A 24,015-nucleotide genomic window follows, 5' to 3' on the forward strand; every position below is an offset into this window, starting at 1 on the left:
ATGTCGATCAAAGCAGACTACGACTGTATAGTAATTGGAGCTGGAATTCAGGGCTCTTTCACGGCGTATCATCTTGCAAAAAAGAACAAGAAGACTCTTCTACTCGAGCAGGTGTGTGAGATCATGATGCGTTGTTATTTTTGTCCCTTCTGACGAGCAGACGAGGACTTCATTATCATCACAAACAAAAATGCAAACTAGCTTATTATTTTGTAGCAAGAGGTTGTTGAAGTCTTCAAGGAGAATGTGTTTTAAAACTTAGCTTTCTACATTCTACAACAACACATGAAACTTCCTCTTTTATGATGGTTAATTATTTCACTCACCCGAAATGAACCCTCAAGTCCTGGAGTTAATTACACGCAGGACTATTCACTTGTACAGGACAGGATTTACCTTGCGTGACCTTTTTGTGGACTAGCCTATCAAGCAACAGCTGTGAATTGAAACATAATTTTGTATACAGCACAGCACAGCTGCACTGCTGCACACAGTGCACAGGGATGCATGGCTAATTAAGTGGCCATGACGTTTTCCTATTACGTTTCCTCTAAAGTGCTGTTCTCTTGCTGACACTTGCTTTTATTTCAAATGTATGCATGAGACATATTCCCCCAAAACCCTAGCCTCGGTCCCAGGCTTACTTATCTGCCAAAACCCATGTAACCAATAATAGCTGCTGCAGCAGTACATGGAATGAATGAAACCTTGTTTGCCTCCTTTAGTTTGTCTTGCCCCACTCTCGGGGGAGCTCCCATGGCCAGACACGCATCATCCGCAAGGCATATGATCAGGACTTCTATGCTCGCATGATGGAGGAATGCTATCAGCTGTGGTCTCAGCTGGAGAGAGAGGCCGACAACGTCAAACTGTACAGGTAAGCAGTCTCTGCTGAAGGCGAGTGAGAGAGAAAGCCATTAAATGGAACATAACAGAAGCTTTGCCAGAACACTGAGATTTGTCACATTCAATGTGCTATGTACGCACAAGAGCAGCGACTCAATCTATGGGAGCCATAAATGCATGACTTTCTCATTACCTCCAGCGTCAGCGATTCACCCCCAGACGGCTCCCGTGCCTTTGACTGTGTAACAAGGTTTTATTTATTTTTATCTCCCTCCATCTCAATAAACCCCTAGCTGATTTTCATTCGCGGAGTGCAGGGGAGGTATTTGTGTGCTTATAAATATGACAGTATAGCATCAAAGTGCCCGGCCGGGGCAGCGTCTCTGGGCTTCGTGCAAGTACAACCTTTTTTATTTTTTATTATTATTATTTATTTTAAGCTTTGTCAGTATCGGCAAGCCACATTACATTACAAATTGATTCGTGCAAGGTGGTCCATAATAATAGATCACGCTACCAGCCATGCCCACATCGTTTTCCCCCGAGCATGCAGTGATTCTTTAGCCCCGCCCCGGTGCTCTCATCCTGGACTCGTGACTGATGGGGCCACATCTGAAGGCCACCTGTGCCCTTGAGCTGGCAAAAAAAGAAGAAGGGAAGAGCCCGACAACAAACGACTGCGGCACAATGAGGGATGTTGAGGGGAGGCTTGCGTGAATCTTTTTGAGCAATGCCTCATGCCTCAGTCGTTCCTCTGGCTTGGGGGATAGATGGACCCCGCTGAAAATGGCAGGAGCTAACCCAGAATCCATCTGCCAACCCTGTTGGGTTGGCCACACACACATGCACACGCACGCACGCACACACACACAGCAAACCATTGCTACTCATCACCTTCCCTGACAGGGGCTGCACTGGATCATGAATCATATTTATGATTCTACACACACTTACACACATTTTCTCCCCCTCTTTGTCACACACATGAACTTGGTGCCATATATACGTAACGGTACACAGACCATACACACACAAACACACACACACACATTGGGTGGCGGCACATACTCATAAAATTCTCTGATGAATGGCCGAAGCCTTTAGCTAGTGTTGCCTATGCGTCACGGCTGCTGACAGATGTTTGGAGCAGGCTTTAGAAAACACTGTTGGCAAAGGACAAGGCAGCCATCAATCAGGCAGATTACTGAATTAGGCTCTTGTGTTTCACAACCTCTCACTTTGGGACTCAATAACTTACCACGGGGCCGCTATACTACGTATGCTCTGCCGTGTTCACCATCTGCAGTCAAATGTCATCAGTGGGTACTCATTACATGTTAGGATACCGCTCACCGCCTCATTTACAGCGTGCCTTACAAGCTATTGATTGGCTGTCACGCTGGGATTTGCCAATAATAAGGTGTCATATACAGTAAGTGCACATATACTGTGATAATGGTTTGGGGCAGCTTGGTGAAAGGTAAATAATGTATAGGTTGTTGTGGTGGGTCTTCTTTCTCTGTAGGTTAAATCTTGCTTGAGGGTGAAGACAGCTGCAGTATACTGAGCTAAGGGATACGTGTGTATTTATACTCCTATGAAGTGAGGGTATTTGCTGCTACATGATGCGACAAAGGTCTCAAGCTGAGAATTAAACCCAGGATGATGCGCTTATGAGGTCAATGAACCCGCAGCCAGTTGAGCCACCAAGGCCCCCCCATACATACAGTGAGCTATTGACAGTTTCAGGAGCAGAAACTAGTTACAGGACTGAACTCGCCTCCATATTGAATGCTCTTGATCAATCTGCCTCAATCGTTCTCTCAAACCTTTCCCAGCTCTCCCTTACTTTTCAAACTTTGGAATATTTGATATCAATCATAATTCTGTTCTAAAAGAGGGTAATTTAGATTAGTTTTTTTAATTTACTCTTATACTTGGTGTAAAAGTTGCTTGTACAATTATATAAGCAAGTTAGCTTAGCATTGATGGCAAAAAGGCACAAATGCATGTAACACTGAAGCACTTTGAGTCACTCTTCCATAGGTAACATGTATATTTATATTAGCAACACCGCTGCAGTGCCACGGTCAGCTGGGGGTGGGTTGGGGACAGGGTAGGGGAAAGCAGGGTGAAGGTGAAGGGTCAGAGTCAGATCAGATAGGAGGTCAGATTCACTTGACCTGTTGTTGGCAGATAGTTCAGTGGACTCAAAATGGTTGCTTCTCCAGGACCACTCATTGATGTAATTCGAATGTGGATCTGACTACACTGACCTTTTTCCTAAAAAGAAAACAAAGTGTAATCTGACCATTATACCAGCATTTGTTATGATGAGCAACAGTTTACCCTAATGACCCATTCTGAGAGGCGCGCGCGCGCGCGTGTGTGTGTGTGTCCTGGGCATGACGTAACTACCACCGTTAATGTAGTGAGTGCAGATAAGATAAGATGTGGACTGTGTGCTTCAACACCATCGCAAGCCTGCATACAACAAGGCGCTGCTCACCGATGGAGTATACAGACAGCTGACGCTGCTACTGGGAAGAGAGGCGTGGGACCTGGCCTTCCAGTGGTGTGTCCGTCCGCTGTCGGAAACAACAGTGCATTTCGGGCCCATGGGATACTCTACAGAGAGCGATATAAAACCAGGCAGGCGGCAGTGCAAGAGTGGACTGGGAACTTTGTTTCTTCGGGCGGTCCAGCCTGGGACATGCCAGCCGACTGGTTGTTGTAGACAGGAACTTAGGATGCCTATACACTCCTTGTGCCCTGCATGGAATGCTGGGTGACATGACATGCTTGTTCTTGTTCTATTGCGACTGAGGACAATTATGCCTTGATTTTGTGGATGTAACTTTGCTGCACCTGAACTATTTATGTCCTTGTATGCAATTCCCTTTGTATGGACATAAATAAAATGTTAAAATATGGATATATAAGAGGTTTCTGCCTGAGGTCAAACACTACCAACTGCCCGTGGGTGTCAGGTCGTTATTCTGCTCTGCTCTCCTCCATCCTCACTCGTACAAGGGTTATGCAAAGAAGGAAAGGACATCTACAGTATATGAAGGTATAGATTTGATTTGAGCACTCAAACTCACTGAACTCTGGACCTGCTGTGTCCTGTAATAATAATCCACACACGTACAAAGTAATCAGATTTTGAAGTCACGCGGAAGAAAGTTATTCACGCACACGTGTAGATTGACAGTTGCACGACATGAATTGTTTATTCTTTGTGACTTAAAATGTCAATTTACATGTGTATGCATATTTTATGCAAATCTACCAGCACATTTGGCAACATATCTGCCTTCAGGTAACATCCTTTCCTTCTTTACATAAATAGTTCATTCAGACAACTCTTAGAGTGAATTTAGAATATATATATTTATTGAGCATAATTGAGCATAGATATATGAAGCATAGATTGGCGTCAGGGCTCTGTCCCTGTTCATTCCCTGTAACATTAACATTTTAGTTAAATTATAACTAAGCAAAGTAGAATTACAGGGAATGAATAAGACCGGGATCTAGAAACAGGTGGATGCTGGGGAGGCGGTGGGATTTGCAAAAACTTCATGAGCAGCAGGTTAGCAGCGAGCGAGGCAGGGAGACAGCAGCAGCGCACGACCACACAGCAGGAGAGAAGCCAGGAATGAGCAGGTAGGCAGATAGCCGCGGCTTTAAATAGCCACTCTCTGATCAGGTAAAGAGTGCATGAGACTATAGTCTAGCTAGACTAGCTCACGAGTTGCCTGCCTGAGACGCAGCCATGGTAAAGTGAACTGGAACAGGAAAAGGCTATGCAACCTTCTGAAAACTACTGGGGACTAGAGTTATAGAGCTGATTATGTAATGGTCTGTTCTCTCCCTTCCATCATTCTCTGACAGACAAACTGGTCTTCTAGTTATGGGTCCTGAGAAAAGACATGAATATCAGGCGATGAAGACCACGCTGGAGAGTCTCCGGGTCCCCACCGTGCATTTGTCACGCGAGGAGTTCAGCCAGCACATCCCCAACGTCAACCTGGCTGATGGAGATGGAGCGATGGTGGACACCACGGCCGGAGTGCTCTTTGCAGACCGTGCGCTGAAAGCTGTGCAGGTATACATCACATAATGTGTGAAAAACGCGCACGCACACACAGACAGACAGACAGCCTAAAAATAATCTGGCCTGGTGGAGATAATGTGTTATTCACCACAACGAAGTATAGTATAAGGTTACTGGTTTTCAGTAACTAGTTACAGTTAGTTACTTAATTTAAAAAAAGTAACTCAGTTACTTTAATGATTACTTACAACAAAAAAATATGCGTTACTGTGAAAAGTAACTTTTTAGTTACTTTACAAAAAAAGGGCTCCCACTCCCAGGCCATAATGCCCTTATAGCCTTCATTTCAGTACTGTTATTGATAATGATAATAATACCAGGGGGGACTGGTGGTGATTTTGATGACGCTATGCCTATCAATACATTGTTATAGCAAACAACAACACAAGTAGGCTACAAACAACAAAACATGGGGGTTCCTCCACCGCTCTGGGACCAAAACCAGACAGAATTAATTAACAGGTTTGATTATTACACACGCATTATTATGCACGCATGCACACGCGCACAGCCTCTCCCTGTGTCTGTCTGTCTGTCCGTCTCTCTCTCTCTCTTTCTCACCCACACACACGTCACACACACACACAATTACACACGCTTGCCATGGGAGTCGCGGGACCGACACAAACAAACATGCGCATGCACGCACGCAAACGTTTACTGTCCCATTTGCCGTGCCAGGGGAGGAAGGAGGTGGACTGCCGTTGGATAAGTCTGGGTCCGCACACGACTTACAATGAAACGTTCTTTTCTTTGTGCTCCACGACAAAGGTGAAGTAGTGAGAATAATTATATCCATTAGGAGAAACACGATTTGGGCTCCGCCGTGACCGTCTTAGTAAACACAAACACACCCACAGCACATATGTCCACAGAGTAATGCACCATGTAGTAACGGTAACCGAGTTACAGATTTTGTTTTTAAGCGTTAAACTGCCGGAAATAACGGCGTTACAGTAACGCGTCACGTCCCAACACTGCTCAGGTCAGGTGTTTGGTATCTCTGAAATGTACTGAATAGTTTACATTGTGTTGATGCCTGCTTTCTTTCTGTACTGAGTAAATTAAACAATGCATGCATTCATTCAAATAATTGCGATTAATGACTTAATTGTGTTTTTTTACGTTGAACATTGGAACTTAAAATTTAGTTTTTTAGGCTTCATAATCACAAATTGCACAGGGCAGATATGACAAGTATACAAAGAAATTCTGGACACAATTAATAATATAGCCTACTTTCAAGAAAATGTAAAAATAGCTACAATCTACAAGCTTTGAACACGCCACCAAGTGACGTGTTTTTCTTTTAGATCTGCTATTTTTCACGATTATAACGATTATGCAAAATAATTGTGATTATCTCACATTATTGCGATTAGGCGATTGTGCAATAATTGTGGCAGGCCTAATTGGAGGAGAACACCCTGTTCTGTGCCAGATCAAGCAGAAATCTAACGATTTGTTATTTCACAGCAATGACAGTCCTTTTTATTCAACTGTCTGCATAGCATTCTCACCCCTTTTGTGCAATGCTCCAATTGCCAGTAAATTGCAACGTGTCATAAGCTGTGATAATAGACATCTCAAGGCCCACTCTGAACAGTGCTTTGCGTTGTGAGAGTGCTGATCTATAACGCGTTAATCTTCTGTCTACTACGTGTCACCAGTGATCCGCTTCAGTCGGTCGGTTGAATTATCTTACCATTATCTTAACTCTCTTTTCTTTCTCTATGCATAGAAATGAGACATTTTCCTGGATGTTCAAATTCTGGGCCTCCATTGAATGGCTAAATGAGGCCAAGTCTGCAGTATGTCCTTGACCTAGCTGGCTTATCAGCTTTTTGTACTGTAATTAGAAAAATATTTGCTTCGATGTCCAAGCTAGTCCAGACTTTCCTCATTATACAGTAAGTTGAAGGGTTGACTCTTGTGCCTTACCGGCGCATTGCCAAATTCTGATCTTTGCAAAGGGCACCGCATATTAATCATTTGTGCAAATGCTCCTCTTATCACCCATAACGAATAGTTTTTCATGTATAGTTAATAAGTTACCATAGTGCCAGGGTCACGGAACCTTTATCCACAGAGCTTCCCCTGTGAAGTCCCTCGCATTGTCTGAAAATGTATTGAAATTGAAATATATTTACAACCAAGATTTTGTTAGATTATAGAACAATCTTTTTCTTTTTGTTACCGTTGCATTGCATCACCCTTCTTGTAGATTTTCAGTATTCAAAAAATGTTCATCGTAATCGAGACAATAATCGTGATTGATTTGAAGTCATATCAGCCAGCACAGATACACAAAGGAGGTTCACTGCAGGGAATTTGTTTGATAGTTACCCCCAGACCTCTTGAAAACCATGAGGTGCAGAAGATATTAGATCAATGGCATTCAGAAAGCCTGGCAGACATCTCCCGACTCCAGGTACGTAGGTGGACGGATGCCGCTTCGCTGATTCATTTGTGTTTTCGCTCAGACTGTCGCTTGACAGGCTCTACCTTTTTTTCTACAACTTTCAACTTTAACCGTCCCCACTCTCGGGATGGGTTCAGCTCAGACGAATGCGGGGGCGTTTTAATATTCGTTGAGTGACTGCTGCATTTTAAAATCAACCGTCACATTGCTTTTGGTCTTTTAATCCCCAAATTTGGTCTCGAATAACACGGAGAGAGAAGAACGGGCAGCATCAAAGGTACGGTAATGCAAATGAGGGACTGTCAACTGGTTCTGCAAACACATCAACACCAGCACCAACAAAAGAAACCTTAGCAGGAATATATTCCATTGACGTTATTGATTCTTCTCTCCGTTCCCAGGGGCAGTTCCACAAATTGGGTGGCGTGATTAAAGACGGACAGAAGGTGACGGACATCACGCCTGGCCCCGTTGTCACAGTGGCGACGTCTAGCGACGTGTACCGAGCAAAGAGCCTGGTGATCACAGCCGGAGCGTGGGCTACCACCCTGCTCTCCAAAGTCGGACTGCAGCTTCCACTGGAGGTACTGAACAGCATTCACTTCAGGTGCTCAGTGATCTATCTATCTAGTGTTGTAGTCCCATACTGTTGGTCTCAGTGGTTCAATGGGGTTCCACTTTGGAAGAACTGCAAAAAGGGGCTCCCTCACTGGCATCTTTTTGGGGTTTTTTTGCCTTTACAGTCACATTATACTAATCCACATAGTGTACATTTACATTGCGCTCCTTCCAGCAGCATAACTAGACGTCAGTATAGGCCCCCACGCAGCCCCCCCCCCTCCGATACAGTTGTGTTGTCTGCGTCACGCTAGTTAAGCCCCCGGGCTGCATCTCATTTTAAGCTACCGTGTGAAGAAAGCTAAGATAGAGTTGCCACCTAGGAGGATCTACAAATGAATATTTAACAACAGACCGTTCACTAAAGAGGAAACCACTTGGTGTCCATCCATATACGCCCTAAAAAGACTGAAACTAGACAAACAGCAATTGGTTGTGAGACCACATTTATGGAAAAACTCATATGTGAGCTCTACATTTAATCGCTATGACGGTATTAGGATGGTTATCTGTTCATAACACCAGAAAATTGCCGTCTAACTGTTAAAATCCAGGTTAGCGAGAAAGCTACCAGCGGTTCAGGTAATCCAGCCGATTATCAGAATAAAAATCGAATGATTTAAAAATGAATTACATTATAGAGCTGGACATGATAGATTTAAAGTGTATAGAATCTATACTATAGATCTATTGAAAATCACACCTGTGTGAAGTGAGGGGCGCTCTTATCATCATACATCATCTCATTCCGGACAATCACAATTTGCGTCCTCACGTTCACCTTCAATGTTTGTTTAAACAATGTGTTTACTTTACGCGGGTGCAGTACTTAGTTTAGACAGTACTTAGTTTAGAGTAGTCATTTGGTTAGACCAGTCATTTAGTCCTACAACTACAACCTATCTCAAACCCTCACCCTAACCCTAACCTCCCACGGGGCAGCACACCTAAACCTATAACCTTAACCCATGTCTAACCAATGACTAAACTAAGTATGCACCCCATTTACACAAATACTCAAAACTGGCCATTCATTGTCAATGGCATTCAATGTTTGTGTTTTGAGGACATCTACACCAGGGGTCCTCAATAGGCAGACGGCGGTCCACGACCAGACCGCGTACACCTCTCTGTGGTGCCTCAACACAACACCTCTCATTTGCTGGAGGGGAATATCTGTGAAACATTTTATTTCCATACTCTGCACCCCAGTATTGGTTGGTTGGGAGGGGATCCGATTTGTATAAGCTTGCCTTGGTTTGACTGTACTAAACAGGCATAGAGCCCCGCTCTCCGCTGGCCGCTGCGTGGCCCGCGCCGCGCTCATGGGACCGGGACCTTAGTCTTTTTCAAAAGTTATTAGTGGACCTTCAGCATTTCTAGTATATTACCGAGTATTACCCCTGATCTACACCATAGCAGGTGCAGGAGCACTGCGGCCCGCATTATGGAGGACCCCACTCACCCAGGCCCATGAACGGTTTGCCCCGTTCCCCTATCGGGTAGGAGGCTGTTAGGGCCATCAAAGCCAGGACTGAAAGGCTCAAACGCAGCTTCTACCCGGGGACTGTCATGCTATACTGAACTCTTAGGTCAAATAAAATGCACTTTAGCTGTTTTTAATATTTTTGAATATGCTGCTCAGTTTTAATGCACTGCACTTTGGGGTGTTATGCTTGTTCTTCTTTTATTGCTAGGTTTTAATATACACTGCTGGTCCTGAGTACCTACGCAAAATCTTCAATCAAAGATTCAAGAAGAATTCAGATCAAGAAGATTCAAATCAAAAATTTTGCAAACACTGACACTAGGAGTCCAGACTGCATGCATGCATTCAGGCAGGCTAAAAGCTGAGAGCTATGACTGACATTCCCTTTGTCTTTCTCTCTGGTCGTAGTAGAGAGACACTTGGGGAACGGACCTTCAACCTTCTGCTGTACTCTGTTTGTTTAAACAGAAGCAAAACCATTACAGCAGCTACACAGTCAACTCCCTGGTGTTCATGTAACTATGGCAGTGTAAAAATGGACCCAAAATGGTCAGTTTCTTGTCTACACTTGCAGAGTCAAATGAACACTGAGGATTCTACTGTGTATCTTTACGCAGGAACTACAGTAGCTCAGCCAATCTCACCCCCCTCTCACAATATGCCACACAAACTGAAAATAACAGGTGATGGAAAAACAAGCAGGCAGCTGTTTGAGTGCAGAATTGGAGTTGGTATTGGAATTGCATTATTCAGGCTAGCGGGCCTGGCCACGCCTGAGTGAACTGGTAGAAAAGCTGGGTATGTATGTGCTCATTGGCTCGATGTGGTTGCGCCGTCTGAATTTTTATGGTCCCTCGGAACGGGAGAGCAGAGGGTTAGTTCATTAAACTGAAAGCTCCTGAACACTGTGTCCTTATTACCACCCTCACACATGGACATGATTGGTGCGAGTGTGCATGCAATTCATTTAATCCTGATTCAATCGGCACCACCACAGTGCTGCTTTTGTAATTGCACGTGTATTAGAGACAACAATGGGAAATTAATATATTATATAATATTGGCTGGTGATAAATGAATCTGCGTGTGCTGGATTTGTGTGTATAAAATACACAGCTGTCTCTTACAAAACGATGTCCACGGATTGTCCTAGGGCTGTCAAATAATCAATGAATTGGTCGACCAAGACATTGGTTGATTGGTTTTAGTTTTGTATGCTTATTTTCCCATGCACATCTCTTGTAAACATTTCATTCTACCAGACTCTAAAAGCCCAATAGCCATTGTGAAATCAGGAATTCAGGTCTCAACATCACCAACCTGAAAAGGCTGGTCTCTGCATTCATCAAATTCCTATGACAATTAGTCTAATAAGAATGTCTTTAGTCATGCATAGAGTTCTCGGTTTCAAAAATACCGTTGGTCAGGGCCGGGTTTGGGCTGATGATTTATGATAATTGGTCAGGTAATTTTTCATTGCTTGCTCTCTCCCACCCGGGTGTAGTACAGTATGTGATTAGCCCAAACTATGCAAATTATGTAACCTTTTCTGCTAATAACCGGCATTGGTGGTGTGTTGGTTGGTCTCGGGCTCAGTATTGCATGTGATCGGGCTTCAGCTCAGTCAGTTCGGTTCAGGTTTTAATTTCCAGGCCCGTTAAATCATTTTGGGAAAGAACCCCTTTTGGTGTTTTAAGCATTATGTTATACTTTTATTGAAAAATAGCAGATCTACAAGCTCATAGCGCGGCTCGGTGCCGCGCTATGAGCTTGTAGGTCTGCTATTTTTTTTTTTATCGTGAAAATGTAGTGCAAGTCTTTGAATATATATATTCTTTCAGAGCCAACGTTTTTAACTGAAATTGTTGCTTCTGGGGTGTTCCTGGAACAACATATTTTCAGATGGACGTCAGTGGCCAATTACATATAATCTTGGGGGTCCTTGACATGAAAATGATTGAGAACGACCGACACATAGAAACATGTTTTTTTTTCAGAAAACTGTCAGGATTTAGAAGACTCGTTTCCCAAGAGCTCTAGTGGATGATCGACCGTCCTCATCTCTGTGATCAGGGCCAGAGCAGTGAGCCTCTCGGTGTTATATCCTATATCCTATATCCTCAACAGGTGCTGCGGATCAATGTGTGCTACTGGAAAGAGAAGGTTCCCGGGTCGTACCACGTGGAGCGCCGCTTCCCCTGCTTCCTGCAGGTGGGCAGCAAGGAAGGCGAGCATCACATCTATGGCCTTCCTTCCAACGAGTACCCAGGCCTGATAAAGGTGAGCTATAAAACGACCCCAGTACCCACGGCAACGCATTTCAGCCACCCCACGCGGTGGCTGAATGGTATCTTAGATGCCAAGAAAAGGAGAGAAGTCTTAACACAATCTGTGCCAGGATCGTCAGGTTACGTTTTAACTTTAAGCAGTAAAACCCCCTGTGCCAAGATGTAATTTTTACGTTATTTCATTATTGTTTTTCGGATTAAGAAAAAATAAGTTTTTTCTGACGTGCACGCAATGTGCACATGGATGCGCCCACGGTTATTCATTCTTTCAATTGTCCCGCATATCTCTGGCAACTTCACTGCGTTTCTGTTTAACAGGTGGGGCAGGTTGGGTTCCAAATCCTCCAAATGGTCAAAAAGTGAAAGAAGTGTCATGGCATCATCACGTTTGTTCATTATCACTAGTGTGTTCATTTCATGCTTCAGTGGGGCTCTACGTGACTTTGATTCATGAAGCTAATGTGGACTGCCAGGTTGGCCTTGCTTATGGAGTAAGACCATCTAAAGGCTGCCAACACTTTATATGCTTAGAACATCCCTCAACTCTCACTCTGAACATAAAAACTTAAAAGATGGTGATTGCTTCACGTCTGCCAGCAGTATTTTCTTTACCCTCAACTTCATGTAGTTTGGGGCATTAGTTTTGCTTTGGTTCACCATTTGGTCTATTTTCGGCATGATGGCGAGCCTGCGGGAGTTTTGAGGCTAATGGCACACAACATGCAACGCAAAGGAGGGGTGGAGGGGGGACAGATGGCGATGCCACATCATATTATTCACCCTGGGACACAGTCACTGGTACTGTGTCTTCTTGTGTAGGCCCAGCACCAGCATGAAGTGAATGGGGGGGTTAGAACGGGAAAGGGGGCAAAGCTTTTATACAAGTAGGTTATAATTCGTCTTTGAGATGTGAAGTGTGAACAACTGACCTGACCTTAATAGTGCATCATGGCTATAATATGAAACAAGAATATTTTTGGGAAGAGCGTCAGGTCACCTAAACCGATCTGGTGGTGGGTTTAATGTAATTCATTGATTTAATAACCTCTGAACAGCTAAATAACACAAGACTACCGTTTCAAAATCAAATCATATTTCTTTCTGAGCCGTGGTGAAGCCAGTATTAAACCTGTGTCCTGGGGCGACCCACTAGCTGAATTGTTAGGGCACATCCTGTACCACAACAAGCAATTAGGGCGCAAGGTGCCTTCTTCAGCGTGTCCCTGGTTTGAGTCACGGTCAGCCGGACTGTTTGGTGTGTGTCATTCCCCTGCTCTCTGTCTCTCAGTGTACTATTAAATAACCCAGAAAAGAAAAAAAGAAAAATGTAAAAAAAAAAAAAAAAAAACTGTGTCCTCTCCTCGCACAATTCTGCGAATCAGAGCACTCATGCCATGACGTTCAAATATAATAGTCCTGAAATAACAAGCGCAACAGTGTGTTTTAGAACTACTGTATGTGTGAATGCTGTTTGAACAGTGGAAAAGAGACCGGCTCAGATCACAAGCTTCAAATATTTTACGGGTGATAGATAACTTCAAAGAAGGTGTTTCATTACTGTATGAAACATGACAGCTTGACACTCGTATCTCGGCCAATTATTTGGTTGTTTTTTTTAAAACATGCTGTAGTGTACATGAAACTGAGCCCCCCTCAGTTGTACTTTCTGCACTAAAGTACAACTGAGGGGGCTTTACCCACTTTTCGCACAGTTCTTTTGTCTTAAATGTTTATCGCACATTTTTTTTCACCCAGTGCCAATTGGACAACACTTACAGTAGCACGTGGAAGGGACACGTTATTCCAACCAGTTCCTTTCCCCTCCATCAGGCGCCCCGGCTGACCAGGGGGAGGCAGTAATAGAGACCAGGATTACGGCTATTATTATGTTTTTTGAGAGGGTTTGTTTTTTTACATAAGACATGCATACATAATGTGGAATGAACCAGAGTATTTAATTATAATTTGTGGACTTTCCTTATTGACCTTTTAATGTTTTTTTTATTACAAGGGTTTGTTGAATACCAATTGTGATTGGTCAATTGGGGGCAGCCACAGCTGAGTGGTTAGTGAGCCCGCCTGGGGAGCCAGAGCCCCTGATTGTCCCAGGTTCCCAGACCAGCAATGTGTCCATGTGTGTCCCTGAGCAAGACTCTTAAGCTTTCGTACCTTTATTTGTAGTTGTTTGGTCCCCAACAAAGAGGTCCAGGTGTTATTTTGTGCAAAAGTGCATTATTGGCTATTTCCCCTAATATAAGCCCTCAATGGGGGTTGGGTTTTTGTGCTAATTCGCTTATTTCCATCGAAATACGTAGTAAAGTGTTCCGCTTGGGATACTATTTACATTATGAGAGGATATATACGTACAAAAAAGTGATGGAAATAAGCTAATTAGCACAACACCCCAATGGACCTCTTTGGTGGGGACGTAACAACTACGAATAAAGGTAAGAAAGCCTTCTAGTATAATTATGGAATTCTCCTTTAACCCCTAATTGATCCCCGAGTGCCGTAGACCGGCTGCTCGCTGCTCCTAGTGGTTATAGGAGACCTTCTGGGGACTCAGATTATAGGATGGATAAATGCAGAGGACAAATGTCACATAATGTGTGAAAAGCAAAGACACCCCAAGGATTGGGGACTATTCTAATTAAGGTATTCTGCGAATCGTATAACGTATTGGAAGTATTTTTGTCTTTTGTCTTGTAAGTATGTAATCAGATCTATTCTAAATAAATATTTCATGTCAGAATATTGATTTAGCTCATAAGTAGCCGTGTAATATTATATAGTAATATTATATAATATATATAGTATATTTTGGTGTTTTAAGCATTATGTTATACTTTAGCTATTGAAAAATAGCAGATCTACATATCTAGCTTGTAGATCTGCTTTTTTTTTTGCAAAATTGTGAAAATGTGGCGCAAATCTTTGAATATATATTTTTTAACGTTTTTAACTCAAATCTTTGCTTTTGGGGGGTCCCTGGAACAACATATTTTCAGATGGGGGTCGGCGGCCAATTTCATATATTTTTGGGGGTCCTTGACATGAAAAACATGGAAACATGGGTTTTTCAGAAAACTGTCAGGATTTAGAAGACATTTGTAGAATCGTTCCCAGGTCTAAATGGGTTAATGTGTGAACACATTTCTTTAGGTGTGCTACCACATGGGTAGTAAGACAACGCCAGACGAGAGAGACAAGCAGACGGATACTTCGGACATTGACGTCCTGTCGCGATACATCGCTCGCTGCTTCCCTGGCCTGGACCCTGTGCCTGCCGTGGTGGAGAGCTGCATGTACACGGTGGGTAGAAGACATAGACAGCTCCATGTTTCCATTTTTCACCGCCGTGTCAATTATCTAATGTGATCCTGGGCTCTACACACCCTCCGCCAACCTGGGGAGAGCAACGGACTTGAACTCATGCTTCCTTCATGCATGAGTGTCCAAGTCGCTCCTTTACACCCGACAGGTGGGAGTTTCCCTGGTTGGACGTATAGCGCGTGGAAGGAACACGTTATTATATTTCGAACAGTTCCTTTCCCCTCCATCAGGCGCCCCGGCTGGCCAGGGGGAGGCAGTTTAGAGACCAGGATTACTGCATGTTTTTGTAAGGGTACCTACCCTAGGGGACACGGGGAGAACATGCAAACTCCACACAGAAAGGAGTCTAGTTTTAGTCGACTAAATATCACAAGATTTTAGTCGACTAAATCTACAGTTGATTTAGTCGACTAAAATGTATTTTGGCGAGCCTGTTTTTTTCACTTGCTGAAAATAGCAGATCTACAAGCTTGCTGCGACACGTTGTGAGCTTGTAGATGGGCTATTTTCAGCATGCAACCAAGTGTAAAATCTTGTACTGGATCTCTTGTCCACTAGTCCCTTCCTGACATTTTACTTTTAGTCTAGTTTTTATCTATTGACGAAATTGTCAATATATTTAGTCTTAGCTTAGTTTTCATGTAGTTTTCGTCAGTGAAAAAAGGTAGTCGACGAACATTTTCCGCCTTAGTTTTAGTCGACGAAAACAACATTGGAAAGCACATTTCTTCGACACAAATGCAGAAAATGTTTTCCGTTATACTATATGGGTTTGTCTGTACTGCATGCTTGCATGGCCCCTCAAAAGTAGACCAATCACACAGTACAGTGATTCTCAGTTTAATGCGTTACAAGAGAATGGACAGTCATAAACACCACAAAACAGCGCTGGAGACCTGGGAGTGCGAGATTGCATCTCTGATTCATTTATAATATATTATAAATACAGTACTGCTTAACTCGCTGCAAATGTCACTGAAGCTAATGATTCATTCACAAACTGCGCACCTCCCTGTAGAGTAACTTATTATCGGGCTGAGAGGCCACGCTCATGCCGTCGTTGAGTACACCTACACTATGTAGACATATTACTCCAGTTTTGGCTTCACTGCACTGGCTTCCGGTTGTTTTTAGGATTGATTTTAAAATTCTTTAACTTGTGTATAAAGCTCTCAATGGTCTCGCACCTTCCTACCTACATGACTGCCTGCCTAAATATGTCCCAAACCGCCCCCCCCCCTAAGGTCTTCTACTGCTGGCCTGCTCGCTTTGCCTAAAAAAATGGCAACTAAAAAATACGGGGAAGCAGCTTTTTGCTTCTACGGGCCGTCGGCATGGAACAAGCTCCCACTGTACCTTCGTCAGGCAGCCTCTGTAGACATTTTTAAAGCACAGCTCAAGACCCACTTCTACAACATTGCTTTTAATTGATTTTATTTTTTGTTATTCATGTCCTTGTTTTTTTGTTTTTTAATGTCGTTGCCTTGCTTTTTTATTCGCCATTGTTCTGTAAAGCACTTTGAGCTGCATTTCATGTCATGAAAGGTGCAATACAAATAAAGTTGTTATTATTATTATTATGTACACTTTGTACAGTAGCATGTCTGATCTAAAAACAACAATATAACAGCAATAATAGGTTGATAAAAACTAGCCTGTTGGGAGAAAAGGCAAACTGCCCAGGGGCTTCAGCACCATGGACAGAGCCAAGCAGTCACTGAATATAGTAGAGCAACTTACTTTCACCGCTGGAAGATGTTAATGGTATTTTTATTTGTAGTAGATGACAGAGTAGCACAATTTGAAATGTGCACCCTATGGCCATAAAAATGATGAAGTCTGTGTGTTTGACTAGGATTGCTGAATTCCTACAAAGACCATAATGCTTTGGTGCACAGCCACTCCTTGTGGAGAGGGGGGGGGGGGGAGCTGCATCTCAGAGGTGTGATGACTGATGACAATTTGTTGCCATGAACATGACTAAGAATAACCAAAAACACATAATTACACACTTAAAAACCCCATTGAAGTGGCCCTATAAAGCGGAATATAAAGGCATTCCGATTTATTCATTGGTTTATTATCTGTTGCGCTCAAACCACACCTATCACACAGTACGATATGATCACTAAGTGGTCCATTCACTTGAGATGTATAATTTTTTTCCAAGACGTATGCAAAATTACATATTGGTGAAGTGGATTTTCCATGCCCATTATTGTGCATTTAGACGTTGCTATAACTTATAAGGCATTGCACATAAGAATGTCAAGATAGGGCCCTACTGAGTGCATTATCAACTCCACGGAGATATATAAATATAAATATACAGATGGAGCAGGTTTGTCAACACCTGTGGTGTGAGGTTTTCCGTCTCTGTATGAGACATGGGTGTGAGATTGTCAAGGACATTTGGAATAGACATTCTGAGCAGTCTTGCGTCGTGCGTGTTGAGTGAGGGGTTGGAGCTAAAAAGCAGCCATTCTCCCCTCAAGCAGTACTGTACACTGCTAGAAAGAACAACCATCACTCCAGGACAGCACGATTTCTACGACCTTGTCTACTGAAAATCACAATAGTCCTGCTTTTCACAATGCAGTGTGTTTTGTTGAAATATTTGTTGTAATAATAGTGTATGTGTCACCTTGGCTTTGTCAGAACTTTAATGTTGTTGTAAAGTACAGTGATTACCTTTTGAAAGGTTTTAGCAACATTGGAAAAAGAACCTGCGTGTCTCTAGATTTCACTGAGTTCGTTCACTGACGGAGAACATAGTTAGGTTTTATTCGTCTAGATACAGCTGTAAAAAACCCAATCATATTACCCTGCTGGCCCTTCATGTAATAGTCTCTCTCTTTTCTTCTTCTTTCAGATGACACCAGATAGCAATTTTGTGCTGGACTGCCACCCCACCTATAGCAACGTTGTGATCGGAGCAGGCTTCTCAGGTGTGTTAAGTGCAGTAGTGTTGTGTACCTTCTTGTGCACAACAGTTTGTGGGTGTGATGATGGCGTCTCCAAAACATTTCCCTCACAATAGGTGGGTCGTGGTATAAATATATTTGAGAACCCCTGCTCTGTCTATACTACACTGTACTATAATGAGTATTAGTCTTCACTATATATGAACCTTCATTGAGAAAGGATATCCCCTTGAGATGTATCATCTCGTTTTCGAGGCTGGTCCAGCAACATACAGCAAATACAAGTACATTCATACATAATCGAGGACAGAACAAACAACAAAGCTCTCCCAAAACTAGCCGCTCCCATCCCACCTATTCACCCGCAACATTGTATCAATAAGTCAAATAGTAATGATACAAGTATACAAGATGACGAACATACACCGGAAGAACAACAGGCCGAGCATCATGACAGACATTAACAACATTATCCGTACATCATGACCAAGTACAAACATGCACTTGAAAATAGAAAATAGAAAATAGTAAATAGTAGATAGTAAGTAGTAAATAGTAAATTTGCCGCATGATGTAAGGAAAGAGAGAACAATCGGAGGCATTTAGAAACCGGAGCATGGTGTTTGGAGATGAGTAATGATAGACACTTTAAAGATATTTAAGGAGTTAATGGATCTGAGGGAACTATAGGGAGATTGTTCCAGTCGACAGGAGCTTTAAATTTAAAAGCACGCCGACCAACTACTTTTCTGATGTTGGTGGGGACTATAAGGTAAAGATGGTCTGTGTGTCTCAGGTTGTAAGGTTTAGCTGAAGGGACGTAGATATTGTTTTAGATATTCCGGGTAATTAAAGTATATGCATTTAAAGATAGATAATAGCCAGTGAGAGTGTCTTCGAGCTTTTGGTGTTAACCAGTTGAGGGACTCATACATGGTACAATGGTGGGTCATATAGGGACACCTCAGTCTAAATCTACAGAGATTGTTATATGTTACGTTGAGGGGATAGAGGTGTGTATCGGAGCTATTTTGGTAAACAATGTCAGCATAGTCTAGGATAGGGAGAATTAGTTGCTCATTATCACTATACAGTACATACAGTATAGTATATATTGACCACCGGAGAGACAGGTGGGAGCTGGAATGTAGACGCCGGTACCCGGGAGCACGGTTGGCACCCCAGCCTGTGTCTTCCAACAAACCCAACAAACCCACGGTGAGGCCTCTTTAGGAGGGCCATTCAAGCCGCAAGCGGAGCCTGCAGTACCACCATGGGAAAGGTGGAGCATGCAGAACCATTGCGGCTCGAGAATCCACCATTCCTGAATGAAGTGCCTGGTGCTGGGAGTCTGGTGCAACGCACAGGGGCTGGACCTGAGAGGTATAGGAGGGGCCCGGACAGGAGTCAACCTAGTCCTTCCACGCGCCAGAATAGTATACCTCCCAGTCCCGGCAGAGTAGTTCGGGAGGAACGGATTGTGTGGCCCTGGTTTTTCCCTAATGGGACTGATCTAGGGTATATAGCTATACTGGGATGTACGGCGGGACTTGATCACTCCGGCTGGGTCACCTGAGTATGATGTTGGGAGACCCGAAACCCCGATGACCTTGGGATAAATCACTGAGGATGTGTCCCAGGTGCATGCATCCATGCGATGTATATATTTTTTATAATAATGAGCATATAGTGTAGAATATTAATGATAGTCTATACTACACTGTACTATGACGACCTCTATACTACACTGTAGTGCACCTAGCAGTCATTCTAGTATGTTAAGAAGTCGTTTTCAGAGTAAGTACCGCTTCGACTGCTATTTGGAAAATGGAATCACAGATGGAAAGCCTTCCACAGAAGTGGGTTCGATGCACTTCACACTGTGTTTAGAGTTGCTGTTGCAGAATAAGCCCCCCCCCCCCCCCCCCCCCCCCGAGCCCTGGACACAAAACCAAGTCCTTCTGCCAGAGACACAGTGTTAACTTTTAATGAGAATCTTTCCTGAAACCCACAGTGAGAGGCGGAGGATCTTTGACTGTAACGTCTGGACTTGTGTTATTGCTAATTAGCATGGAAGTGAACCCAGCTGACTATACCCCCCCCTCTGATGGCGGGGTGCTCCCAGAGGTTCTGTCGAATCTGTCGGGGTCTCATGGCATTTCTCCATCTGTTCTCATTGTCATCTTTTTCCAGGTCATTACATGTGTAATTAATTCTCTAGACATTGCAGTGTATGGCTGGCTATAGCTGGCCGCTAGAGGATATGGAGCATTCATGCCATGGAAATATAACCAACAGGTTCAGGAAAAAAAAGTCTTATCGAGCTATGTAGTCGATTACCGTAGACGCGGATTACAATCGTGAGGAAATGTGTTTCGCGTCTACCACATCCACATCATGCCAGACTGTATACACTGCAGGTGCAATGTCACTCGCAGAATGTTTCGGGTTGGTGTCACATAACATTGCAGCACGTTGTACTGTATTCTACTGTACAAGCTCACGACGCAACGCGTTGAGAGCTTATAGACTGTCCATTTTCGCTAAAGAGATGGTGTAGCAGGATCCCTGGGGCACCCCCGGTCAAAGAAGTATATAGGGTTTAAGGGGTTGATGAAGAGCCAGAGAATCATATACCATGACCCCCCCCCCCCCCCCAGCACGTTATATTAATTTGCTGATCTGCAAAGAATGAAAGAAGGTCATATTTTTAAGGTAAAGAAGCAAAGTATAACATGCTGGATCGGTTTGCAGGGCTTATCTGTATTACTGCGGAGGAAATAAAACTCCCCCTCCTGCAGAACTCTGCTTGCATTTGTCATCAAAGCCAGGCACAAGTGCTTTAAAGCAAGTCCTGGGGGGTTGCCATGGTTACAAAGTCACCCAGTGGGCTTGGCCAGCCATTGAGGGCTTCCATTCTGCTCCTCTGGCGAGATGAAAACGCACACGTGCCCAAACTGTCGGAGCCAAGCTTTTATGACTTCAAAGCCCCAGCAGTACCCAGCAGGAGCTGAGAGACCTTTGTCAGATGGTAAATGCGCTGCGTTCCTGAAGCCCTGTTGACATTCACAATTTGCCTCTCAGACCTTAGCAACAAGACGGCGGAATGTCAGAAAATAGCCTCTTTTTCCAACCTCGCTTTCTAGGCCGGAGCATTATAATATATAGCCATCGCTAAGGAAAGGGACTAAATCTCCCAGAACTTGGTGCCGGGCCTCTGTCTGCTTAACCCATTCTGATCGGGAACACATTCTGGTGTTGGCATCATGTTATGCTTTAGCTATTGAAAAATAGCAGATCTACAAGCTCATAGCGCGCCACCGAGTGGCGCGCTACGAGCTTGTAGGTCTGCTATTTTTGAAAAATCGAAGAACGACTGACATTTTTCTAGAATCTGATCTCAGGTCAGAATGGGTTATAATCAGACCAGTGTGTGTCCAGTGGAAACCTCGTATGAATCTGATCTCAGGTCAGAATGGGATAAGTGAAGCGATGCCCAGCGTGACAGCCAGAGAAATAGCTCTGATCTCCTTTCATGCATTCACTCATTCAGGCTTTAAACTCGTCGCCTGGCTTAACCCATTCTGACCTGAGATCAGATTCATACGAGGTTTCCACTGGACACACACTGGTCTGATGAACCCATTCTGACCTGAGATCAGATTCTAAAAAATGTCAGTCGCTCTTCGATTTTTCAAAAATAGCAGACCTACAAGCTCGTATCGCGCCACTCGGTGGCGCGATATGAGCTTGTAGATCTGCTATTTTTCAAAAGCTAAAGCATAACATGATGCTGACACCAAAATGGGTGCCCGGTCAGAATGGGTTAAGAAAGAGTGGTGAGAAACCAAAGCTATTTATAGAGAGCCTGATGTGGAAAAAATATATACAGTATCTGACTGCAACATTATGACTTTGAGTTACACCCAGCGTGATTCGATGACCTCAGCACACACGCTCAATGTGATTGGTTGTCTTCCCCTAGGTCACGGCTTCAAGTTGGGACCAGTCGTTGGCAAGCTGCTGAGTGAACTCAGCCTGGGGGAGGTGCCTTCCTATGATCTTTCACCCTTCAGAATGGCACGCTTCCAGGCACATCGCAAAGCAGCTCTGTAGAACCCGTGTTGTCGGCTGGGAAACGCCTTCTTTATGTGCCTGAATGGTAGATCTTATGATTCAAACTATAATAGGAGTATTTAAAGCACTACATTTTAATTTGAATGTAGTGAATACTTTTTTTTTTTAATCACACCTGTGTGAAGTGAGGGGCGCTCTTATCATCATGACGTAAAATAGACACACCCTGGGCCAGATTCACGGCGTAAATTTACGACCAGGTGTAAATTAAGTGAGTAAATGAGAGCGCATTGATTCGTCCGATCAAGCTCACGTGCCATTCACCTTCATTTGTGCGGATCGCCCGTGTGTCTCATTTCGCCTCTTTCCCAAGCGATTCGTCGCCTGGTTTAATTGAACATCCACGCCCATTCCACGCCATATAAGGCAACGGGAAATAACTTTCAATGGTGAACGCGGTGGTCCGCGATGCATCACACCGCATGAACTTGTTGATCAGCTGATTTTGACAGGCGAGTCTCTCGCATGGACTTCAGACAGATCTAAATCCATAATTTTTTTAATGCCATATTGAGCCAATAAGACGGCAATGTTCAATGCTAAGAGCTAGTTAGTAGCCAAAAACCTATGCATGCACGCCCCCGTATCATGGAGGAGTAACGTCAGGAGAAGGCTACTCTTTGGCGCCCGTAGCACAATCTCTCAAATCACTGAATATTGCTTTAATGATTATATCTGGTTTCAGTATTTATTTACGTTGAGCCAAACACATTAGGAACGCCTGTACTAGAGGTTCGGGCCACTACGCGACCCTCACATCTAGTAACCTAGGCCTGCACATCGGTTAGGCTACAACAGGGGTGCACAAAAGGTAGATTGTGATCTACCAGTAGATCACAAAGGCTGTGCAGGTAGATCACATGATATGCCCTATAATCTATCACTTGCACTGACATCAAAAGGGCCTGTCAGCTCAAACCCAAAATGCAACACATTGTTTTCAAGAGTGTTGCACACAAACATCGGTAGCATTACAATAAAACCTACCAATTCCATTTCCTCCCTCTTCCCGTTCGTGTGTCTTATTATGTAACTATTTCCAGCAAAGGGATTATAATTATTTTGGTCAGTATAGATCTTGTTGAACTGGTCATTTTGAAAGTAGCTCTCAAGTCAAAAAAGTGTGGGCACTCCTGGGCTACAATATTGACTATATACTATTATTCGTCAAAAGACAAACCCTCAGGTACGTACAATGAAAAAGAGGGGTCTGTAGCCAATCACAGCGCTGATATCCAACAAAACATTTCCCATATTGTAATAATAAAGATTGTAAAATGTATCATGCGAAACCTGCTTCATATTTCTCAACAATGCTACGTATAAGTCATGAACCTCAGAGGTAAATGTGAAGATACCCAACATGCATTTCATGTGCTGGATTTCAGACGGTGTTGGATTCCACAGTGTTGTGAAATTATAGAGGACTGTATGACAACAAATACGAGGGCAGACATATTGGGTGGTTGCCTTCAATGCCTTTTCTGTACGTTTTGTTCAGTGGAAAGGCGGAAGCTGTGAAAATAGTAGTAGTTGTTCCTTCCCAGCAGGGAAATTGCTTCATCACCCACAATCACAGGCAACATGTAACGTAGAACAACAAGGTAAACACAGGTCAGGAGAAAGAAACGAACCCGCTGCGCAGACGTACTGTGCATGCGTAAAGCTACATCAAACAACCATTATTATGCTTCCTTTTCTGCCTCATAGCACTGTGAACAAATGACTGTTTGAACCTTTTAGAAGGACGAATGTGCCACTGAAGCAGCTTTTGTATTTTATGAATATTTTATGTAGAGAGTGATGCATATTAGTAAGGATTTTTTTAAAGGTTTTGC

General features: G+C 43.5%; 1 protein-coding gene across 1 annotated transcript; it reads left to right on the forward strand.

Annotated features, from left to right (window-relative positions):
• pipox (pipecolic acid oxidase) lies at nucleotides 1-22,156 on the forward strand (the record flags this gene model as incomplete). The annotated part of the gene is made up of 8 exons (XM_080772659.1): nucleotides 1-111; nucleotides 726-877; nucleotides 4,744-4,957; nucleotides 7,790-7,972; nucleotides 11,623-11,775; nucleotides 14,946-15,095; nucleotides 17,989-18,064; nucleotides 22,026-22,156. 8 exons carry the CDS (start codon nucleotides 1-3, stop codon nucleotides 22,154-22,156), a joined length of 1,170 nt encoding a protein of 389 aa, XP_080628785.1.
• Nucleotides 22,157-24,015: the final 1,859 nt, after the last annotated feature.

The sequence above is a fragment of the Protomyctophum bolini genome, assembly GCF_963924005.1.
Source record: "Protomyctophum bolini genome assembly, chromosome: 9".
Taxonomy (NCBI): Eukaryota; Metazoa; Chordata; class Actinopteri; order Myctophiformes; family Myctophidae; genus Protomyctophum; species Protomyctophum bolini.